This window comes from Perca flavescens, chromosome 12, assembly GCF_004354835.1.
Source record: "Perca flavescens isolate YP-PL-M2 chromosome 12, PFLA_1.0, whole genome shotgun sequence".
NCBI classification, from domain to species: Eukaryota; Metazoa; Chordata; class Actinopteri; order Perciformes; family Percidae; genus Perca; species Perca flavescens.
The window spans coordinates 16,009,387-16,031,553 of record NC_041342.1 but is presented as its reverse complement, the minus strand read 5'-3'; the positions used below and the strand labels follow the sequence as shown (position 1 = coordinate 16,031,553).

The 22,167-nt window shown below is 39.9% G+C and overlaps 1 protein-coding gene across 2 annotated transcripts in view; it reads right to left on the bottom strand.

The window, feature by feature from the left end:
• sntg1 (syntrophin, gamma 1) overlaps positions 1-21,736 on the bottom strand; it is a 34,067-nt gene extending 12,331 nt beyond the window's left edge. Inside the window, exons 1-12 of one of the 2 annotated variants that reach the window (XM_028593158.1) lie at positions 21,161-21,736; positions 11,367-11,611; positions 10,650-10,699; positions 8,331-8,465; positions 5,810-5,866; positions 5,552-5,609; positions 5,423-5,466; positions 4,997-5,038; positions 3,609-3,711; positions 2,916-2,998; positions 2,496-2,626; positions 1-130 (exon numbers count right to left, since the gene is read on the bottom strand). In XM_028593158.1, coding sequence (XP_028448959.1) covers positions 1-130; positions 2,496-2,626; positions 2,916-2,998; positions 3,609-3,711; positions 4,997-5,038; positions 5,423-5,466; positions 5,552-5,609; positions 5,810-5,866; positions 8,331-8,465; positions 10,650-10,676 — 810 coding nt within the window. In that variant the 5' untranslated portion in view covers positions 10,677-10,699; positions 11,367-11,611; positions 21,161-21,736. The remainder of the gene's footprint in view (positions 131-2,495; positions 2,627-2,915; positions 2,999-3,608; positions 3,712-4,996; positions 5,039-5,422; positions 5,467-5,551; positions 5,610-5,809; positions 5,867-8,330; positions 8,466-10,649; positions 10,700-11,366; positions 11,612-21,160) is intronic. The other variant, XM_028593159.1, reaches the window with a different exon arrangement.
• Between the last annotated feature and the right edge of the window lie 431 nt (positions 21,737-22,167).

The window sequence follows — 22,167 nt, the reverse complement described above, 5'->3', positions numbered from 1 at the left end:
ATTGTGCTTGGTGAGACTGGAAATGTTGCTCGCTATTGCCTGAAGCCAGTCCAAGCAGTCTTCAGCTGTGGGGAACTGTATAACTCCGCTGCACACTCCGTCCACAGCTATGACATGGAAAGCATTTTTCCTGAACGAAGAGAAAAACAAAAGATTATGGGGTGATTTTGCATTTTTTAGCTTACGAACTACAAACAACACACTGACATAACTCATTACTCATTTCATTGATTTACAATGTTTAAGGAAGCCATTAGTTCATTATTTTCCATTTATATCAGTAGGGGATAAGAAACAGCTTGCAAAGACTAGAAATGTACTTGCAATATGTATTTTCCTCACTACTACTTTATTTTAGTTGGTCAAAGCTGAATTATTCCATTTTATTTCATCTCAGCATGTAAAACTCTGGGCAGACTCTTTCACAAATAGAAACAATTCACATCTAACATCTAAAGCTTGATTTATGGTTCTCCGGGTGCTCCACGCAGAGCTTTCGCCGTAGTCTACTTAAGTGGCCGGATGTTTATACATGTGCTTTGGTGTGTGCGTCGAACCGCCAGGTGTGTGTGTGGGGAGTGGGTGATAGAGCGAGGGAGAAAGTGAGAGAGTGACGGCGACTAGCTTCAGAGCGAGTTGTGACTCTAGAGTCATAGTGAGAGAAACAAAGTGTCTCCCCTGTGCTTTCTGAACACAGCCTGTAGCAGGAAAAGTTAACCCTCTCCTTGATTTCATGTTTATGGAGAAGGAGAACCAGGAAATGAGTAGGGGGAAATGCAACGCTACCAAGCAACGGCCGAGCGTTGTACGTCGCCGTGATGTGTAGTTAAATGTTTTGAGAGGTGCATGCCAGGCTACAGCGTAGGGTCCGGTGTAGGTTCGTGTCTCCACGTATCTACGTACGTAGCAACGCCGTAGATTTTACGCAGAAACATGTTTAACTATTCCTTTAAACCTGAAATAACTGGGTTTTTTTGGCCACTTGGGGGCAGTGGAAGCAATTTGTAAACACAACAAGTCGGGTATGGCTGCAGCCTGGAGCCTCCCATCTCATGCCTGGACGTGTCCAACGGTAAATTCAGAGCCTCAAAAATACAAAACTGAGATGGAGGTGTTTGCACGTTTGTTGCAATCATTTGAAAACCATTTAACGCTATAGTGCGTAGTTTCTGTCTCCCCCATGAGGAATTCTAAGTAATGACAACAAAACTGTCGGCACATCCACATGATACAAGCCTTCCATGACCGTGCACAGCCCCCACCCCTCCTCCACAAAATTGCTAGTAGCCAAGGAGGAAACGGAGGATTAAAAAAACATGATGGACTCTTCAGAAGATGTATTTATCTTCACTTGAAATTCTGCGCGCAAAAGTCACCAGACGACACAATCTTCTTAACACATCCATACTGAGAAATACAGAGAGAGTTGTGTGGAGCTGATAGTCTTAATTAGCTTTGTATCAACTCATTTGGCAATGGCTTGAATGTAACGGACGTTCATTAATATCAAAAAGTTACGCACCTAAGCTTTAAGTTGATATGGCGAACTTGCTAGCAAACAGTTGCTCATTTACATATCCAGCAGTTGGATGTTTCTGGCCAACTGAATGCAAGTTAAATATTACGTAACTCTCTTTTAAGCTCTTTTTAACTCCTGAGGGAAATATTTGGCCCTTTAGCTGCTGAATGCGCCACTAAGTTCGGCAGCTTGTCACTAACTGTGTCTGTCTGCTGTTTGGAGCTGTGCAGGTATTGTATAGTGTTTGTTTTTTTATAGCTTTTTTTGCCCTTTTGCTGCCTGAGCTGAAAGTTATAACGCTCTGTAAAGGGGAGCAGCAGATTCACGTGAAATTCTCTGTAAGTTCATCACTGTATGGCTTTAAATGTATCAACAAGTTTTCAAAACAGAGCCTACTCGCACTTTCATAACCAAAATAAAGCAAACTAAATGTTTAATCTGGTCCGCTTTAAGTCTGAAGTGATAAATGATGCGAAGTTGATCTTTATTCTGTCATAAAATAAACTGAATTTGTAGCCCACTACATGGATAATCAATCTAAAAAGAAACGTCCCCTTGTGTAATTTTTTTGTTAATGGGCTAAAACATGCCAAACCACAAGTGTGGTCCATCAAGAGTCAATCCACAATATTACTGTTTCTATCATCCACAGAGTAGCAAAATAAAAATGTATTTATTGACAGCTTAATGACAATCTACTATTCAGTAGGTCTGTCTTCCTGCAGAACTCCTTTGCTTATTTAATTTTGTTAGGGAAAGGAAAGGGATATACTTAATAGGAGAAAAAAATATTTTTATAGATGAAGGATGGCGGTCTTCTCTATTTGAAACCCCCTTTCAAAATAAAGATTTGAAAGCATTTAACAAATGATCTTAACACGGCAGGCCTGTAGGCCCATCTCCTTACAGGAAGATACCAGCTCTGCAAGTGAGAACAGACACCACTGACCCTTCATTATGAAGTCCCGCAGCTCACCTGCAGACGTCAGAGCCCGGGTTGTACTGCGACAGGCGTGAGTGAAGCAGTGGAATAAGGCGTAGGTCCACCCATCTCTTCTCCCAGCGAAGCCCCGGGGACGTGGGCCAGGACGAGCAGGACAACGTGTCCTGCAGAAGTGTGAAACGCTATTTAGAAGTGCTTGTTGTTTCCCACTCAAACAATCGACATGTCAACAGTCCTGCTGCTGTTGTTGCTGCAGGTGCACAGGCAGGCCGAGCGAGCACGAGCGGCAGAGAAAAGCTGATTCACCCTCCTCAAAAGATAAAGATAGAGCATCCCGGTTATCAGCGAGTGGCAGTTGCATAGAAACAACTTTCTGGCACCAGGAATGCTGCTGCGTGGTTACAGAGGGACATTTAGCAAATAATTGAAAGAAGAGGCTAATGAAAAGAGTACCGTGTTGTTAGGATGGTAGTTCAAGTGCAGGCCGCTATCACACAGAGGAGAGGAGGTCCCACTACTGTGGTCGCTGGGGATGCCTGAATGTACAGCAAGGACACACACACAAAAGGCAATAAAAAATATATTAAAAACTAAAAACACCTCCATATATTTCAAGGTTTCCAATTGCAGTGAATCACAGATATCAACACAAAGCGTGCCACTTTGTTCTCCTCCAGTGTGGGCTCCTGCTCTGTGCCAATTTGTATTCAGTTGACTGGTTGGATGGCCAGTCAACCTGGCCTATATACGCGAATGAAAGGCTTTTATGAAAGCTTTCATGTCTGATGATGGGGCTGAAGCTTCCCCATGCAAGAGCAATCAATTGCACCACAATGAGCAATGTCAATTCTTTCAGATTGGTCTTTAGCATCTTTTGTGAAGCTTAAGATGCTACCATTCCTCTCTTTTTTCCCCTCTCTTTAGCAAAGCGGCATCTTTATTTAGTGCTGCTTGTCAACATGAGTATACAAAGTCGAAAAAATTAAGCAACTGAACTTATTCTCAACGTGGCTCTTCAGGCTCTAGTTTATCGTCACCAGGACAACCAATCCTCAGACTGACATTAATACAAGCTATAAATACTCTTGGTTAATTATTTTGCACTGTGGTAATGGTGATTAAAGAGTGTGTGTAGATGTTTCTTACATGTGCAGTCCTCACACAGAGGCAGTTTCAGAAAGGCAGGAGTCTTCTTTAGGAAAGAGACGGTAAGAGTCACTTCTTCACCAGCATTTCTCAAAACCTGGACCTGGAAGTTAAAAACGCAGGATTATTTTCATTGAAGGAAGTGTGAACTGTGAGGTTTTCTGATGATTGCTTGCTGTGATGAAACATGGTGTGCTAAGATTGGAAAAGCCAAGGTAAGAGATTTACACAGACATCAGTGGTGGAGGAAGAATTTAATCTCAATACTTAGTACAAATAACCAGAGACATATTAAGTACCACAATGACAACCCTACTTAAGTAAAAGTAAAACGTACCTGATTTTAAATGTACTTTAAGTATTAAAAGTAAAAGTACTTGCATAACAATTTATTATCTTAATGTCTATATTCTAATAATAATAAAAAAAAACAGTATGGGCTGCGGCATTTTAATTAAGTTAGTTTTAGGTTAATGTAATTGTGCTTACCATCTGTGGCCCAGCTTACATTCTGACTTACAATTCTGGTTATCTATCTGGGTGATCTGCATGAAGCTCGACTATGCATTATTTCCCACGGGACAGTGAATGCTGCACACATTTATTTTGCGAGAACACACAGGCTTGGACAACAAGTAGGCTATGTGGCTTTACAGATGAGGAGGACCAGGAGTGTTTTTAAGATAGATATACAGGTTGTATATTAACCCTATGTGAACGGATGCTGCACATATGACCAAGCAGATTACTTGGTCAGTAACAGGAGCAGCGGTAGTACCGGGAGCAGCGGTAGTACCGGGAGCAGCAGTAGTACCGGGAGTAGCGGTAGTACTGGGAGTAGCAGTAGTACCGGGAGTAGCGGTAGTACCGGGAGCGGTACGCGCCTGGCCAATAAATGCTATTGAAGGGCGGGTCTTGGCGTGGCCATATTGGGATTCGTAATATTTCTAATATAATAATAATCTATATATAATATCGCTGCAAACGTGCGACGGTCAGAAAGACGTTTTGGCAGGCGGAAAAACTGATTAGAAACTTTAACGAAAATGTAACGGAACGTTGTAGAAATGTAGCAGAGTAGAAAGTATAGATAATTGCTGCAAAATGTAACGAAGTAAAAGTCAAAAGTTTGCACTATTGATTCTACTTAAGTAAAGTACAGATACATGAAAAATGTACTTAAGTACAGTAACAAAGTATTTGTACTTCATTACATTCCACCACTGACAGACACACACACATATTTCTTGCAGTTACATTTAAAAAAGCATGAAACAGAAACAATTGACTTTGCATGTCAAAAAGATACAAATCCTAAAGGAAGAAAAGATCAGCTGTCGACAGAGCTGTTGCAGTGTAAGAAAATGAGATATGAGATGACAGCTTACCACTTCCTCGTGGCGATAACTTCTAACGTTTATTCCATTTATCTGAAAACAACAGTAACAGGGTTACCCTAAATAATACTGCTGGCATCACATCACTGTAGCTGTATCTTCAAAATGATTAATGAGGCAAGCACAATAACTGTTATGGCATCTGCGCTGAACACTGTAAACAACAGAGTCTCATCCACAGTTGCCATGAATACAAAGCGTCTTTGGCTGGCTTATAAATGTATCCTCTGCATCAGATGAGCTGAGAGAGATATGAGTTGTGCTGGAATACATGTAACAAATGAAAGACTTGGGATGTGACATTTACCTATAGGGATGCAGTTTTGTAGACATGTGGCACATGAATTATTAAAGATGCAGTATGTGTTCTTGTGCAGAGTAGGATGAGATGTGTAGACAAGAGTTTTGGCATCTAACCTGAAGGATGCTGTCTCCGATGAAAAGCAGCCCGGAGAGTTCAGCTGGGAATAAAAATCACATTAGTAAAAAGAAACTAGAGGAGTCAAATGGACAGAGTTGTAAAACTTTTTTTTTAAAACAATATACCTTTTTGTTCTTTTGATATTTTTGATATCACAACAGGGATTTTATGCTCTGCTCCACCCTAAGGAGACAAGGTATAACAAATACAGAATGAGTCAAAGACAACACAATTGTCAGAGCATCCCTCAGCTATCGCCGTTATTGCAGTTTTGACAAGAAAATAAGCATTATTGTGGTTTGACAAGAAAATGATCAATACCACTTCAGACTTAATTTAAAGCAGGTAGGAGGAGCAGCCTAATCAGCTGAGATCTAAATTACCTTGATGCTCAGGCCAAACCCTCCAATTGTCTGCCTCCTGATCGTTACAGTCCTCTCCTGGAAGAGATTCAGTTAGAGCCGAGAAATGAGTTCAGTCCAGTTCCTGTGGGATCTCTTACAACAGAGCAAGTGGGAAGGGCTGCTATTGTCAGAACTTAAATTTTATCATAATGAAATAAAATGGTGCAAGATAAAACCTAAACAATTAATTGATACACCCTTATTTGTTTCTTATAATTTGTAGACATTTCTTTCATTCTACAAATGTTTAAATTACTGATTATGAGCAACATTTATGTAAATTCATTATTAAAAAGGAATAGACATTTTGGAAAGTACGCTTTCGTTTCAAGTTTTGTCCATGTCGCAATGATGTCCGTGACGTCACAGGATGTCCTCATTTTGGTAGTTTTACATGACTTATTTTAAGCCAATCCCTGATGTTTTACTAACTCAAAATATTTTTGTTGCCTAAACTTACCTAGCTCAGTTTCACAATGTTTACTACATGTTTAGTCTTTGGAAATCGACCAATAATGTTGTCTAGGTATGAGGATGTGTTGGCATAGACATGATGTTATGGACATCACCTAACATTTGGCAACAAAGAGATTAAGAGTACTTTCTAAAATGTCAAACTTTTGCTTCACATGTTACACAAAGTAGAACACAGTTAATTGCTTTTAACATATGTTTGATGTTGACACATTTTGATGTGATTTTGGATACATTTGCAATATCCTGACATATAGGCCTACCTGTTTACAAACTATTTCATGATAATAATTTCAGCCATATCACCCAGCCCCAGCTATACAATACATTGATGTTATCAGTCACTTAATTGACGATTAACAGTACTTACATCCATCCAATATGTGAGACAACATTTAGATTATTTTTTTTTTTTTTTTTTTTACAAACTAGTGATGGGTAAATGTAGCCTAGAAATTTAGACACACCCTAGCGGCAGCAAATGCAATTTACAGCCAGGGGGTCTAGCAACTCTCCGTTGGCTTGCGAGCTGGAAAAACCAAACTCTGGCCGGGCCAATCACATTGTGTACAGAGTTGGTGGGCGGGCTTATGGCTGCTGGTGAACAGCGGTCTTTTGAATCGGCTTTGGCCACGACTCTGGAAGACTTGAAGTTAAGCTTTTCTTTGAGAAAAGAAGAACAAAGAACAGCACTGAAGTCATTCTTAAAAAAGGAAGATGTGTTTTGCCGACCAGGTAGGCTACGGCAAAAGTTTAATCGATCAACTAGCTCCGCTACCTTCTTTGTTGCTCTGCTTGGTTGTAGCGCTATCCTACTGCGTGCAGAGAGAATTTGAAAGACAACTGTCTATCCCGCCCCTCGGATTGAGCTCCGTCAATGGTGAGTTCCCAGACCCAACATCTTGATGTGGGTCTGGCTTGTCAGGCTAGGGTAAATGTAAAATGACAAATAAAGTGTTGGCTGGTGCACACCTGGTAGACAAGTACGAAGGAAAATAAAATTATACAAGGAAATTGTTAGATATCAGCACTACGTTCATTGAAAATGCAATGCTTCAGTCATACTGTAGACCTCCGCCAGGCAGTGAATTCACACAACAGAATCTTAATTTTCCACAGCGAATCAGTGTTCAAATTATGAACACCTGTGATAATAACATTATATCAGAAGACTATTTCAACTTTGGATAGGAATTTTGGAATGGTTGTTGTCCGATCCTCTTCCCTTTCTCTTCTTATTCATTAAAATATATTTCTTTGGTCTGTTTTCTATTAAATTCTATGGATTTTAGATCTCTGAATATTGTTTGTCTCAACAATTATTGATTATCTAATTGTCTCAGGTGTTCCATGACTTGACTCCTTTTTCTAGCGGTTGTTGCAGCCTGTGGCTCTAGTATAAAGATTTCAGACACTGAAATTCAATACATTTAGTGCTAACAGTGTGCAGGAACGCAACACTTTTTATTACATTTTTGTCACAGAGACTACAAATGTCTGCACTAGGACTTCCTGACATGCTAAGGTTGTATTACTGTAGCAGGTCTTCACGCTTTCTGTTAATACAGTAGTTATCACAATCATGTTTCAAAGGACACAAGTGCTTCCTCTATTTCTCTTCAAAGATTTATCCAGCAACATTTTACTGAATGAATAGTTAAAATAACATTTTGGGAGAGGTCATGTACTGTACTCTTCTTTTTTATTGCGAACAGTGAATTTATTATTCATTCACTCATTTATTCATGTGAAGAAAAAGTTGTCAGACGTGATGTGTGGCTTAAAGATTACACTCTATACACCATGATCCACTCCAGTAGGTGAATCACTATTTAATAGCTACACCTGATTAATGAGGAATAGATTAACTGATGTAGATTTGTCATTGACATGCAGTGTCTCTCTGTAGGTTGCTGTGTTGTAACCTTCATGTATTGTGCTGTACATGTTACTGATTTCAATGTATGAGCATGTGAAGTGTGGCATGACGGCATTTGGTAATTATGAGATGGACTGGGTTACTTACACTTGAATAAAAGGGCTCTCCTGACACACAGATGACATCTTGTTCTTGAATGGTCAGAATATCTTTGGCCAAGTGTAGTCGAATATTAAAGGGCTCCTCATTACCTTCTTGCATCAAATAAATCCCAGTCTTTGTCTGCGAACAGTCAGAAAGATAAAATCATTCATCATCCCTCCACAACCGAATTAACTGGCCATGAAATGAAAATGTCGTTGAGAATACTCGCTGCAGGATGCATGGAAATTAGGATAAAGGCTGTTATTTACTTTTTTTACTACTTTCCTTGTTTCAACAAATAACCATATTCAGCACTCTGAGTAATAATAATCACACATTTAGATACAAAAAAACATAGGACAAGTGCAGTATTATGGTTTCAAATAACAAGCAGACCCTCTAAGAAGCAGCTTTTTAGGAGTTGTGTGCTTTGTATACATTCACACTGAGAGAACACAATTAAATCATCTCATTTGTTTTACTGCACGTGTAAGGCTGATGAGGATGATGGCAAATTAGGAACCTGTGAAACCAAGTATCTGGAACCAAGCTCACCCTCCACATTTGAATTCCCCTGCTTCATACAAGCAAGTGTGAGGACTGTGTCAGTTTCCAATGATCCATTAGAACATGCTAATCCGCATAAATTTGCATTCTGCATATCCTTCCTTCTCCCTGGCTAATTGCAATGCCTGCGCTGTCCTTGACTTAAAAAGGTCTAACTAAAAGAAGCACCTTCACCTGACAAGACTGCTAATAGAAAATAAAGACACCAGTGTCAGCATCCTTGTCACCCGGGACACGCCGCTTATCAGTTAACAAGACAGTTGGTTGCACGGTTGCTATTCTTAGACATAGTATCTCAACTACAGGTCAAACTTGAATGAAAGTCAGTTTACGGAGCATATTATCTTTCGTCTGTAATGAGTAATGTGAATAAATAAGCCTCCGCATGCAGCTGCAGCATGAGAATTGCAATGAGTTGGGCATGAATTCACATTATTTGAAGTAATGTGTGCGCAAGACTCATTAGCCGAGCAAAATGAGGGCAGTAGTGTCATAACTGTTTATAGCTGGGTGAGACAGCGTCTCACGTGATTGAGCATTGTTTGACCTGTTGTAGCGCTTGCATTGTACATAATTACACATTGTACATATTGTAGCCTTATCTCTGATCCTATTTTATGTCTATCTATTACCCTCACCTCAAAACATGCCTCTATTATTATCTACATCATCTATCTGATCATCACTATAATTTGTGCATAACACACTTAATTGTAAGCCAGGACGTGCAGGGCTGCTCTGAGGAGGAAGTCAGGAGGTGACTTAGTATAAAGATCGACAAAATCCGCGTAGGGAGGAGGTCGGGATGGATGGATGGGTCAAACGCACACACAGGAACTTTCACCTAGGAGACCGCTGTTCGTGTCCCATGTGAAAGGAAGTCAACTTTGACTTATTTTACTTTTTTAATGCTTAACTCCACATATGTGAGTTACGAAACCGTAATCATTTCCTAAACCTAACCAAGTAGTTTGGTTTCCTTAACAGGTTCTGCACTGCAGGGGAGGGCAGGCACACTGATCAATTGCTGGACATTCGTAGTATAACATGAAAAATTGAGTATGACTTTTCGTGAGATATCATACGAAACGTTGTATGAGGATACTTTTGGAAAACTATTACGGTTGGCTGACCAAAAAGTTTGATTATTTCTTGTATTTAAAACAATATTAGACCTCCTCCCCCTCTGAAAGCTGCACATAGTTTAGTGCACTCCTGCCGTCATATGGGCTAAAGTTTGTAACCAAAGCAGTAATTATGCTGATGCTGAGGACTTGGTGAATTTTGAAGCAGCCATGTCATTTTAAAAAATGAATGAATTACCAAAGGAAAATAGAAAGTCAGGTGCGAGAAGGAAAACAATCAGAGGGAAAGCAACTTGCTAGCAGTATGTCAGAATGGTTTATCAGTGGTATATAACTTTATAATAGTTAGCTGATAATTGATGCAGCACTGGCCTCAGTTTGACAAACAGCCACAGAGTGGATCAGCTGCAGGTCCATCATCACCATCCTCTCCTGTTAGTGTGGCACAACACTTGGCACAAGTTTAATTGTATGTGTTTACTTGTTGATTACATTTGTGTGCAGGTGTGACAATGGATGTATTATAAGGGCAGGTGGAGCCACTGAGGCTGCATACAGGGCCCCAGATCTATGTGCTGTTCTAGCCGCATGCTTTCAGTGATGCTATTTCAGGCACTAATGCCAAGGCTGTTTATATAATACTAATCAACATTGATTGAATCCTACCAACCTCTTCATTTGAAGTCTTGAAATCCATGTGCTACTACGCAGTGAGAGATACTGCAATGGAGAAAAGATTTAGTTAGACTGCAGAGGAAAATGCTTAATAACAAGGCAGGCTTGCTGCAGCAAAACCGTACAGCCGATGTAAACTAGCATTGTTAGCAGGTTACCTATTTTCATTAAAGTTCCAAACTTAGAAAATGAAGACAAATAGATTTTTTACTGAAATGGGCTTATTCTATCTCAACTTAACTGCTAGACACTAAAATCCCCATTGAGCAATCTCGGGAGAAAACTCGAGACCATTAAGCGTTAATGAATAATTCATTAGCAAAGGTGAGAACCCAGGTATCCTAATAAATGTTTCAATATTGAATCCAGCGCTCCCAGAAATAAAGTGTGTTGCCATATCTGATGTCTTGTCAGAGAAAGCATAAAACTGGGCCACAGGAGAAATTAAAAGTACCACCACAACTGAGTCGTACTGTGGTTTTACAGAAAAGTCACAATAAATGCCACAGATTATCTGACTTGCTCTTTACAGACAGATATACAAGTATACAGTCTTGAGGAAATGCTATGCAAGAGCCTCATTTACATAAACCAGTTCCACTCAGTTTTAATCAGACACGACTGACACTTGACTTGACAAAACGAGTACAGAACAAAAATGGCTCACACTTGAATAATAAAAGCTGTGCTGCAGAGGAAGTCAGAGACTAACCTCAGTAGAAAGGCCCCCAGCTCATTGTACGGTGAGATCTAGCCATCAAGCAGTGAGCTGATCCCTGATCTGAGCTGTAGCAGAGGGCCTCCCCAAATCATGGCTGTCAGACTTGGGTGGTTGGAGAGCAGTGCTGTCACCTCTCCTGGCCGGCTGTGAGTGTTGAAGAGCTGGTCCTGAAGAGCAGAATGAGGCTGTCGTGTAGCAAGGGTTTCACTCCTGGCGGTCCCTGATCGGTGGCTGTGCTGCAGTAACAGAAGGAGGATGTAGTTAAGGTATCATTCTGATACTAAACCCACTTGCAGGCGAGGAGCTGCTATTCAACACAAACAAAAACAAAACATTCAGTCTTTAAATAAAGCTCAAAAACAGAGCTGAATATTGTTGATTCAAAGCTTCTGACTACGAATGAAAAGATGTAATCTACAGTTGCCAACTACACAGATGAGTGTGAGGTCAATATAACAACTGCATTTATGTGGGAGCGGATCAGACGCAATTCACGGCTTTATTCCCCAAATAAACATCTAGAACAAAAAAGGAAATTCAAAAGCAAACTCAAAACTGTGAATCCCATTCTTCAGCCTGCGATGAAGGATCCTCTCAAACACCTCACTCATAAAAACCTGTGGATTTGTGCATATGAATGCCAAAATGCAATTAACGCATATTCTTCCATTTTGTATGCCAGGCCTAAATGACTCTTTAAAAAGTGTTTATTAAGTTACAATAGTAGACCCTTGAAAAATCCTCCTCGTTAGTAATGCATTGTTGGCTCGATGCCACCTTTTTGTTGAGCTGTGGCGTTAACCGCTATGAACACTGTTCTGCGGGATAAAAAAAATAAAAATAAAAAAAAAACTTACAGGAAATGCATTTCAAGATACATGTAATGCATGAATCATGGACTCCTGGTAAAGTAAGTACTGTCTAAAGTAACAGCAGCCTTAATAAAACCTCATGTATTTGTTAAAAATAATATGTTACCATCAATGCAGAAATCCTCTAGATGATGTGATATCAGATTATCTTAAAGCAGCTACAAGGAGTTTTTAATTGGTTATGACAGTCTCAATTTAATACTGATGCCTCTATATGACCTACTGTACATATGCAAAGGAGACCATCAGCGAGAAGATTGTCTATATAGTTATTTTTAATAAAAGGGAAAAGACAGAGATTGAGCTGGAGAAAACACAAAAAACACATCTTGGTCTCTCATTAAACAGATAGAGAGAATTTGGGGATTTGAAAGGATTGTAAAGTAATCCTGAATTTATTTATATTAAAGAAGAAAAAAATAATGTAAAAATAGTAATAATAATAATATAGTAAAAAATAGTAATCAAAATATCATAGGATAATGCTGCAGGCTATCTTGAATATTGTCAGTTGTGCATCATAAGGTCTAAACTAGATTTTTTGTAATGGTGATAAAGTTAACTAAAGTTAAACTGACTAATTTGGGGGGGATCTAATATGTTGACATACTTTACACTCAGTAGCCTGCTTATTATTAGAAAGGTATTAGGGAAACCTATGCAGTCTGTTCTGCAATGAAGGTTATAATGTACAGTTTGTGTTTTAGAGAGATGTTGATTCAACTTTATGATCATTATGGAGGCTGTAGTTCAGAAAGTTAAACAATAAATTGATTATGATTAACATTTTGTGCGGAAAAATGCCAAAAATCTGTCCAGCTTCTAAAAATGTTAATGCTTATCTGATTTAATACCATTGGGCTCAGAACTGTAGTTGGACAAAACAAGCAATGTGAAGACATCACCTTGAGCTGATGATAAAGGTGATGTGAATTATTATTTTTTATAATTATTTGACATTTTATAGATCAAACTGAACCATGAATCAACTACTTCACAAAGAATTCTGCAGACAATCCATAATTAAGATGTACTCACATTTCTATTAAGTTAAATATTAATATGTACAAGTATATGAAAAAAACAATGTTGCACATTTTGCAATATAACTGAGAAAACTATTATTGATATGCATTTCAAAATATATATGGAATCCTTCATGTATTTTTTTACTATGTGAATGTATGCGTGTTCCACACATTTATTATTTAAGGATTATTGACTTTAGAGATACAAAGATCAGAGTTCTCAACCTTTCTCCGAGGCAGCTCTGTAATGGATGTAAGAGAAATCCTGACATCATTTGTGGACCTGCTTTAAAAATGAATGTCTTCACATGGTCAGCTGAAAATGTGTCTGCAGCTCTGAGATGAGCACTTTGTCTTAGCAGGTGCCCTCCTGTACATCCTGTCAGGCACCAGCACTTCCTTTTATTTTTCTGTGAGAATCCACAGATTAAATAGGCCGAACCTTTTGTGCCTTTTAAGTCGAGTCAGCGTAACTCCTTTTACAACCACGCCATCAGATATTTTCAGTCCTACCAATTTGCAGAGCAATGTTTTTCAAATAATGCACTTGTCTTTGACACAATGGCAGGAAACCGAGAGAGAGGAGCAGAGTTAGATTGCCTGGATGATGTGAAGATTGTAACAGGACAGCTCCATCTCTTGAGGACAGCTGTGGCACGTACACGATGATGAATGGCCGTTTGTGAATGCAGGTGGAGCAGCTGTTTGCAGAGTGCTCCAGCAAATGTAGTTTTACTACTCAAAAAATGTTGATGGGTTTCACTTACTGTACTGTTCACTTGTTCTGCGACCTGGAACATATAGTGCCTGGGAGTGCAGCTTTTTAATTTGGCATGGATGATAACAGATATTATGTTACTCAAAAGAGTCCTGCCTCAACATCAACAGTCAAGTTTCACAGGATCTGCTCAGTTTATGTTGGAAAACATGACATTTCTATTGCAAGCTGCCAGCCTCCTCTGTAATGTACACCTTCCTTTAATCTTTCTGTAGAAAACACAAAGAATAGTAATCATGATTACTTGTTTATTTTTTACTCATTTTGTTATCTTGACAGGAAAACACTCCTCCAACATTTAAGTTATTTCTTGATCAACTGTCACAATTTTTACCTCTCAAGAAATTAACTCTAGAGAGGCAAAATTGGTAGTGTGGGTTGGATTAGAGGCCCAATTTGGAAAATGTTGTCCCCGTGTCCATAATTCCTGACAGCGGGCCTGGCTCTGAGGAAGTGTGGATTTATCTAAATCTGGAGAGGATGCTGAATTTTTTGGCAGAATTTTTTTACATTACATGTCATTTAGCTGACGCTTTTATCCAAAGCAACTTTTATCCAAAAGGTGCAAACTCCAATTAAGTGCACCTTCAACCCTGAAGGTGCATATATATATATATATATATATATATTCATATATATATATATATATATATATATGTACATACATACACACACATAAAATTTATTATCTGAGGTGTAGTCGGAAGAGAGGTGTTTGAAGACGCGTAGGCTTTCGGCCATCTTGATGTCAATAGGGAGCTCATTCCACAGCAGACACGCAGGACAGCAAACAGTCAGGATTTCGTTGAGTGATTAGTTGTCCTTCGCTGTGAGTGGGGCAGCAAGCAGGTTGGCTGAGGCAGAGCAGAGTGGGTGAGTTGGGGTATGGGGTTTGACCATGTCCTGGATGTATGCTGGGGCTGATCCATTTGTGGCCCTGTATGCAAGTACTAGTGTCTTGAAGCGGATGCGGGCAGATACGTGCTGCTACTTGAGTTTCAGACTCCAGAAAGGAGAGAATTAGTTGGGGGTCATCTGCGTAGCTGTGATAAAAAAAAAAAGCTGTGCGAGTTACCCGGTAGGTTCGGTCTGTCAGGTAAGATGTGAGCAAAGAGAGCGCAGAGCCTGAGACACCCAGATCCTGGAGTGTCGAAAGGAAGATCTGGTGGTTCACTGTGCCAAAGGCAGCAGAAAGGTCCAGAAAGATGATGATGGAAGAGAGAGAGGTTGCTCTAGCGATGTGAAGCTGCTTAGTGACAGCAAGGAGGGCAGTTTCTGTTGAGTGGCCAGCCTTGAAGCCAGACTGGTGGGGATCAAGAAGGTTGTTCTGGTGGAGATAAGTAGAGAGTTGATTATAAATGGCACGCTCAAGAGTTATGGATAGAAATGGAAGAAGGGAGACGGGTCTGTAGTTATTTACCTCAGATGAGTCAAGTGTTGTTTTTTTGGGTAGTGGGGTCACTATTGCCTCTTTGAGGTCATTGGGTAAACAGCCAGTTGACAAGGAGATTTGGATGAGATGGGTGAGGAAAGGAAGAAGGTTCAGGAGCAATAGACTGGAGAAGGTGTGAAGGGATAGGATCAAGGGGGCAGGTGGTTGGGCGGGCGCAGGTAATCAAAGTAAGAATTTGATTTGGGGATAGAGGGGTGAAAGAGGAAAGAGTACGGGATGTGATGGATGGTAAGATGATTTCAGGAAGTGCGGTGGAGAATGAAGAGTGTATGTCATCTATCTTTTTTACAAAGTAGTTGACAAAGTGGGTTGGTAGGAGGGAGGAAGGACGAGGTGGACTGGGGGAATCTAGGAGGTTAGAGAAGATGGAAAAAAGTTTTTGGGGGTTGGAGAAAGAGGATTACATTTTGGTTTGATAAAAAGAATATTTGCTATTTGCTGCAGAAATAGAGGCAGCGAAGGAGGAAAGAAGAGACTGATAGGTAAGCAGATCATCTGGGCGTTTAGATTTCCGCCATTTCCTTTCTGCTGCCCGTATAGTTGATCTTTCAGCACACACTGATTTTGTTCAAGGTTACAGGATTTAGTTGGTTTGTGTTCTTTGTGTGACAACATAATAGGATTTATATTGTTGTTGCTAGTTATCTGTTACTTTAGTTTCTATGTACTTATTTTGAAAAGCGTTTCAATACTGTAGAAACGGTAGCTAGATGTATGTATGTATGTATGTTGTAGCTGTGTGTTTGCCTGGGTTTTTTGTGTCGATCTGTTTTGAGTATAACATATGCCCTGTTCAGTGAGTGAGAGTGGCAAAGAAAGAACATGCTTTTACTATTCCTCACTTGGCTTGATGGCTGCAGCTAACAATTACTTTCATTATTGATTAATCTGCAGATGATTTCCTATAATAATCAGTTGAGGATTTGGGCTATAAAATGTCAGAAAATAGAGAAAAATGTTGATAAAATATTCCTACAGCCCAAGGTGAATAGTACAGATTACTTATTTTGTCTGACCAATACTTCAAAATAAATGGTGCAAAGATAATAAATGTACTATCATGGAAGAAAACATGGAACATCATGTAACCAGTGATTTTTTTGCTTAAAAATGCACATTTGTGTTAGGCTTTGTCCATCAAAAATTCTAAGAGCCCAGGGCGGCATCTTCAAATGTCATGTTTCATCTGACCAACAGTCCTTAACCCAACAATATTCAATTTACAGTGAAAAGCAGCAAATCATCACATTTGAGAAGCTTGAACCAGAGACAGTTTGGTGCTTTGTCTTTTTCCGTTTGATTATCAAAGGTTTAATTTTCTGTTGACTAATCGTTTCAGCTCTACATGGCTTTAATCTAAAGAATAGTGTTTAAACTTGTGTGGTGTGCAGGTTCCTCATCACCTGATAATTCCTGACACATTAATAAAGTCAACCGTCACTCACTCCTGCAGTGAACGGCTCGTGGAAAGAAGCAGCTTGAACAGTTTTGCATTTGCAGAGCACATCTTGTGTTGAACAGAGCCTGTTTTGTGTGCTGCTAGAAGTGCTACTTATCCTTCTTTTCTGTCAGATTAAGTTCAATATGGATCATTTAGACAAGATAAAGTATCTCATGTTTTCAATTATTTTAAGAAGCATTTATCAAAAAATAAAGTCTTTCACTATACCTTGTAACTCAATCGATACCTGAGCCCCGGCAACAGCCAATGGGGCTCTCTAGGCCAGATGCTCATGAATGATAGGAGGAGTAAATTAGTGATGGACACATTTATAGACTGAGCTCTTGACCTTCCGGACTATGATGTATGTTTTTTGGCAACAGGGAGGCTCCAGATATCAGGTGGTTGCCAACTTAACTCAGCAAGAATTATTTCACAATTGTCACAGTTATATTGCTGGATATCAGGGAGCAGAAATAGACATACGCAGGACATTAAACTATAGCTAGAAGACATTGGTCCTGTAGCATGTTTGATACTGTCGGGTTCCTTAATTAGATTGTAATCTTTTTTTTCTTTAACATATGATATAATAGGGCAGCGCCTGTGGATAAATGGATCGGACAAGTCAAGCATGTTATCTTACATGAGGGTCTTAATTAAGTTCAACGGATGAACATGCAGCCGTTATACTACATTGAATTACTTAATTCACTCTCTTAATTATACTTTATATGTATACATAGCAGGGGAAGACTTGGGGGCCTGGAAATGGCACCATGCTGTGTGTAGAGTACATGAAAGGATTAAAAAACTCAGCATATTGCTAAAGGCTATAGGCTACGTCGAAATTAAGCTACACAGTCGAGAGGCACATCTGCTCACTTACTAAATATAAAGTAGGGAAATGTAGAACTGTCTCTCAATTGCTCAGGCAAATTATTTATGAATTCAAACTGTGTGACATGAAACAAATGACTGTCTTGGGATATAATTTAAGTTCTGTAAATTCATGAACCTTAAATAGTAGTACATTTTACTGGAGATTAAAGCAGCAGTTAGAAACTAATGAAGTTTATGTTTACTTTATTTCCTGGAAAATTTGCATGATTCCCTTAGGGTCATTTACAGCTGCAAAATGTGATGTAGTCACCTGAAAACTGCCCCAATATCTGACACGTGTAAGGACGCAACTAATTATCATTATCGACTATTCTGTTGATTAATGGTTGAATCATTTAGTCTATAAAATATGAGAAAATAGTGCCCATCACAATTTCCTGGAGTGATGTCTCTTCAAAATGCATTTTTTTTGTTAGAACAAAAGTCCAAACGCAAATTCAACTTATTGTGATATAAAACAGAAAACAGCAGCAAATCACAAATGACAAATCAATTCTCAAAACAGTTAGAGGTTACATTTCTTTCTGTTGATCTACTGATTGTTTCAGCCCTGCATACATGCTTAACAAATGCTTGTGGCGTGTTCACAACTGGTAAAGTGCACAGAAACATATGACGGCCATTCAGTCTGTTCTGCTGCTCTCGGCTATTTTACTATTCACAGGTTGAATGTTGAATGAATTTGTTCAAAGGAAACACAATAATGCAATTTACAGCGTACAAGAAGACTGCCTTCCATCAGGGTTGAGTTGCTTCTCTAGCGTACCGTCAAGGCAGCGGTGCTTAATGAATAAGCAGACTCTCCACATTAATCAAATGTGACCTAAAATTGTCTGGCCTGGGCTACTTACATGTTGCAAAGCATAAAGGAATCAACAAAAATGCAGTGTTGGAGCTATAGATGTTATGTCTGAGGGTCTTTGTCGCTTAAGCAGTGTGCTAGTATCATAAATCATTATGTGTAATCTCACCCCTTATTGCTTTACTTAGGGCAGTGATCACTTATGTGTAGCTTTCAGTACGTTGGGCTATGTTGCAGTCCTGAACCTCTAAATCAGATGGGCTGGTATATGTGGAGCATATAAATGAGAGTTGTGTCTTCTGTCTTCCCCGCCATGAGACTTTGGTGTGCATTCGCTTCATTAGCCATCAGTCTCCACTAAGACAGACTAATGGTTTTCTTGTTGCATGACAGTAAGTGACTTTGTGGCACAGACTCTGCACTCTCTGAGAGAGATATCCACACTTTCTTTTATTTGTGCTGCTCATATATCACACCGTAATAAAAAAGCATATGGCTTCTCCTCTGTGAATTCAACATCTGGAGCAGTTTGTATGGATGGTCGACCAAACAGTTGCTATAAAAGCCCCAAAGAAACATCAGGTGTGATACATTTGCCTCTCTGCTGCCGGGCTCCGGGGCTAGATTGTAATGAAGATGTCCAGCTCTACAGTGACATACTGTACACTCTCCTAGCAGCCCTTTAGATAGAACAATCGCTGCAGGGAAATGTTAAAGGATCGCTCTACTTTGAGGACTGTTTTCTTCACACGCACAAAAATCTGCAACGTCATGTTTTAGTTTCTACCTTTTACTCCCCCGAAACTCATTGCTACTTTTTTATTTTTTTCTGCCAGCCTTGTCAAGTTGTTTTGTGCATCATTTTCAGCACAGCACTCCTTTTCATGATCAAAATAGGTCAGTGAATGAAGCCACATGATATTAAGAAATGAACTCATGCTTCTCTCAAAGCACTGACAGTGTAACCCTTGAATATTCCCAACATCACTTTGAATGTGTTAACATACATAATTGATGTCACTGTGTACATTGAAAGCTTCCAGTAATGCCTTTAGGACAACATATCCACTTGTGTGTTTCAAGACATTTAACTAGTTCAGATTCTTAAACGACGCGATGGGATTCAGTTGCAGGAGAAACAGCAGATTATTGATTACTTAAGTAGGGAAGATAAAGTGTGGAGGAACTCTTTGTTGTGCAGTGTAGACATTGTTTCCAGATCATGATCGATGCCAGTGTGCTTTAGATCGTGATTATATTGGGTAAAACTTAGTGACAGTCTCCTTTTTTTCCAATTATCAGCAGATCCTGCAACCCATTATGGAGGATTCAAACAAGTTGTCCCTGGCTCTCTTTCTTCTTTCACCCATCTGACATATTGACCGGACGTGGCTGACACCATTTCACTCAGGCCTGATTTTCTGCCAGTGTACCTCTGTCACTTGGCCAAACTGCTATTTGATTTAGGACATAAGCAGAAATAGGGGGGAGGGGATGCATGTGCTAGGGCATAAAATTGTCAATGACATGTCAACGTCTTTCCCTGTGTGGGGAAGTGAGACCTCCAGTACATCAAACAGATTGCTCCTGACCTATGACCAGCGAATGGACCTGCTCACCTCAGCTCAGCTCGACTCAGCATGTGCTTCTATGAGCATAGAAATCTTTGATGGGAAGTCTGATTTCTACATCTCAATGGGCTTCTTAGATACAAAGTGATTGCCTTTCATCTTGCAGCCCATAATGAGAAAGAAACAGACCTGTGCATATGTGCACCCTGCAACACCAGTTTACAGTTAAAGAAGCAACATGAATTCTGTCAAACACTGGAGGATTCAGCTTTCTGCAAGGCTATAAAACACACTGGACCAGGAGCAGCAGCAGGCTATGCTGAAATACTCTTCAGGTTTATTACAGATGGATGTTGCCTTGATGCTTTTTCCAAGAAGAAGCTGCAGATGAGTGATTTGTAAACATAAAATGGCCTATTTTGCAAAAAATAAAATAAAAAGCCTATGTTGTTGATTATTGGCATCCAGTGCAGAGAGAGTACTTTAACGCTGCTGAATAGCACTATGGATGAAAAGAGGTCTGCTGCCACTGCCTTGGCAGGAGGAACTGCGGGTGCTGCTGTGTATAGGCTACCTGCACTGAGGCAATGTGAAGGTTTCTAAGACCCCACATATCCCCTGCAAATCATACAATAATGAAAAGGTGCTTCATCATGAGGTCCATTATAAGAAAAGTGTTCAGATCAGTGCATCACACAAAATGTGTCTAATAGAGGGTGGGATGCTTTATTATGCATCGGAACATATAGGCTAGGTGATTGGTACATCAATCTTGGTGCGCAGCATCAAGGCAGATTACATCTCAAAAAAGTACATTGTAAACGGATTAATGTTTCGTTTCATGGGTGTTTGGCATAATAATTAACTACCTACGTTCGTCGTGGACTGTATTAGGAGGCAGTGTAAATGTAAACCAAAAAAGGTCTATGAGGCTTACCTGATTTTCTAGTAACAGGTGGTGATGTTTTAGATCCTTTGGACTCCAATCCCTTGTGTGACGATCTTTCTTATTTTAATTTATGCAAGGGTTGTTAAAACATCTCTGCGAAATCACAATGTATCCCTTGTGGCAGCATCGCCCACACGGCATCCTGGTCCACTACACTCTGTAGCGATGTGCACAAACCGACAGAAAAACAGCCAGCACTCGCACAGAAAACCAGATTTGTCCATATTTCCTGGGTAGCGGCGGTTTCAGGGATTCCTCTCCGTCGACATCTCTGGCAGAGGGTCCAGTTTCACAGCTCCGTGTCTGTCTCTCTCTCGCATCGTGCTGCCAAAATGACTGAAGCTGGAAATCACATGCGACTGGTTTAACGCGCGCGTCAATCGACTTCGTTTACCCAAGGCACCCGCACAACTCTGGATCCATAAATATTAAATGGTTCTACTTTTTTACTGTTTCTAGGGACGTCTGCTGCTTTGTCCCACATAACACCCGTGCTAAAGAAGACGCACAAACATCTCACAAAGCGTTTTTTCATGCCAATTACATTTACGTGCACTGCGGTCCTCTGCGCGCGCGTGTGCGTGTGTGTGTGTGTGTGTGTGTGTGTGTGTGTATATATTTTCACTCAGGATTCATACCAAGGTTTGCCCGCTTACAGATGAGATCTGCGGCAAAAGACGAAAAATAATATTTGATTTGTTCCAACGCAACGCCCATATACTTCAAAGTTATTTTCACATTAAAGGCCAGTGTTGCATGCATGTTACAACTTTCCTGAGCTAAATGGCTTTTAAAAGAGAAAATATAGCATGGGTGGATTTTTCAGTCTGCAAAATCAGACTCTCATGACTCAGTTTGTGTCGTCAATGAACACACCTTTGCATCTCCTCTAAACACACACACACGCACACACACTACGTAGGGTGCAGTCACTCGGTAGTATTAGGACTATTTCCCTGAGGCCCTGGTGTGAGCAGCTGTGTGAGTTGACCAGG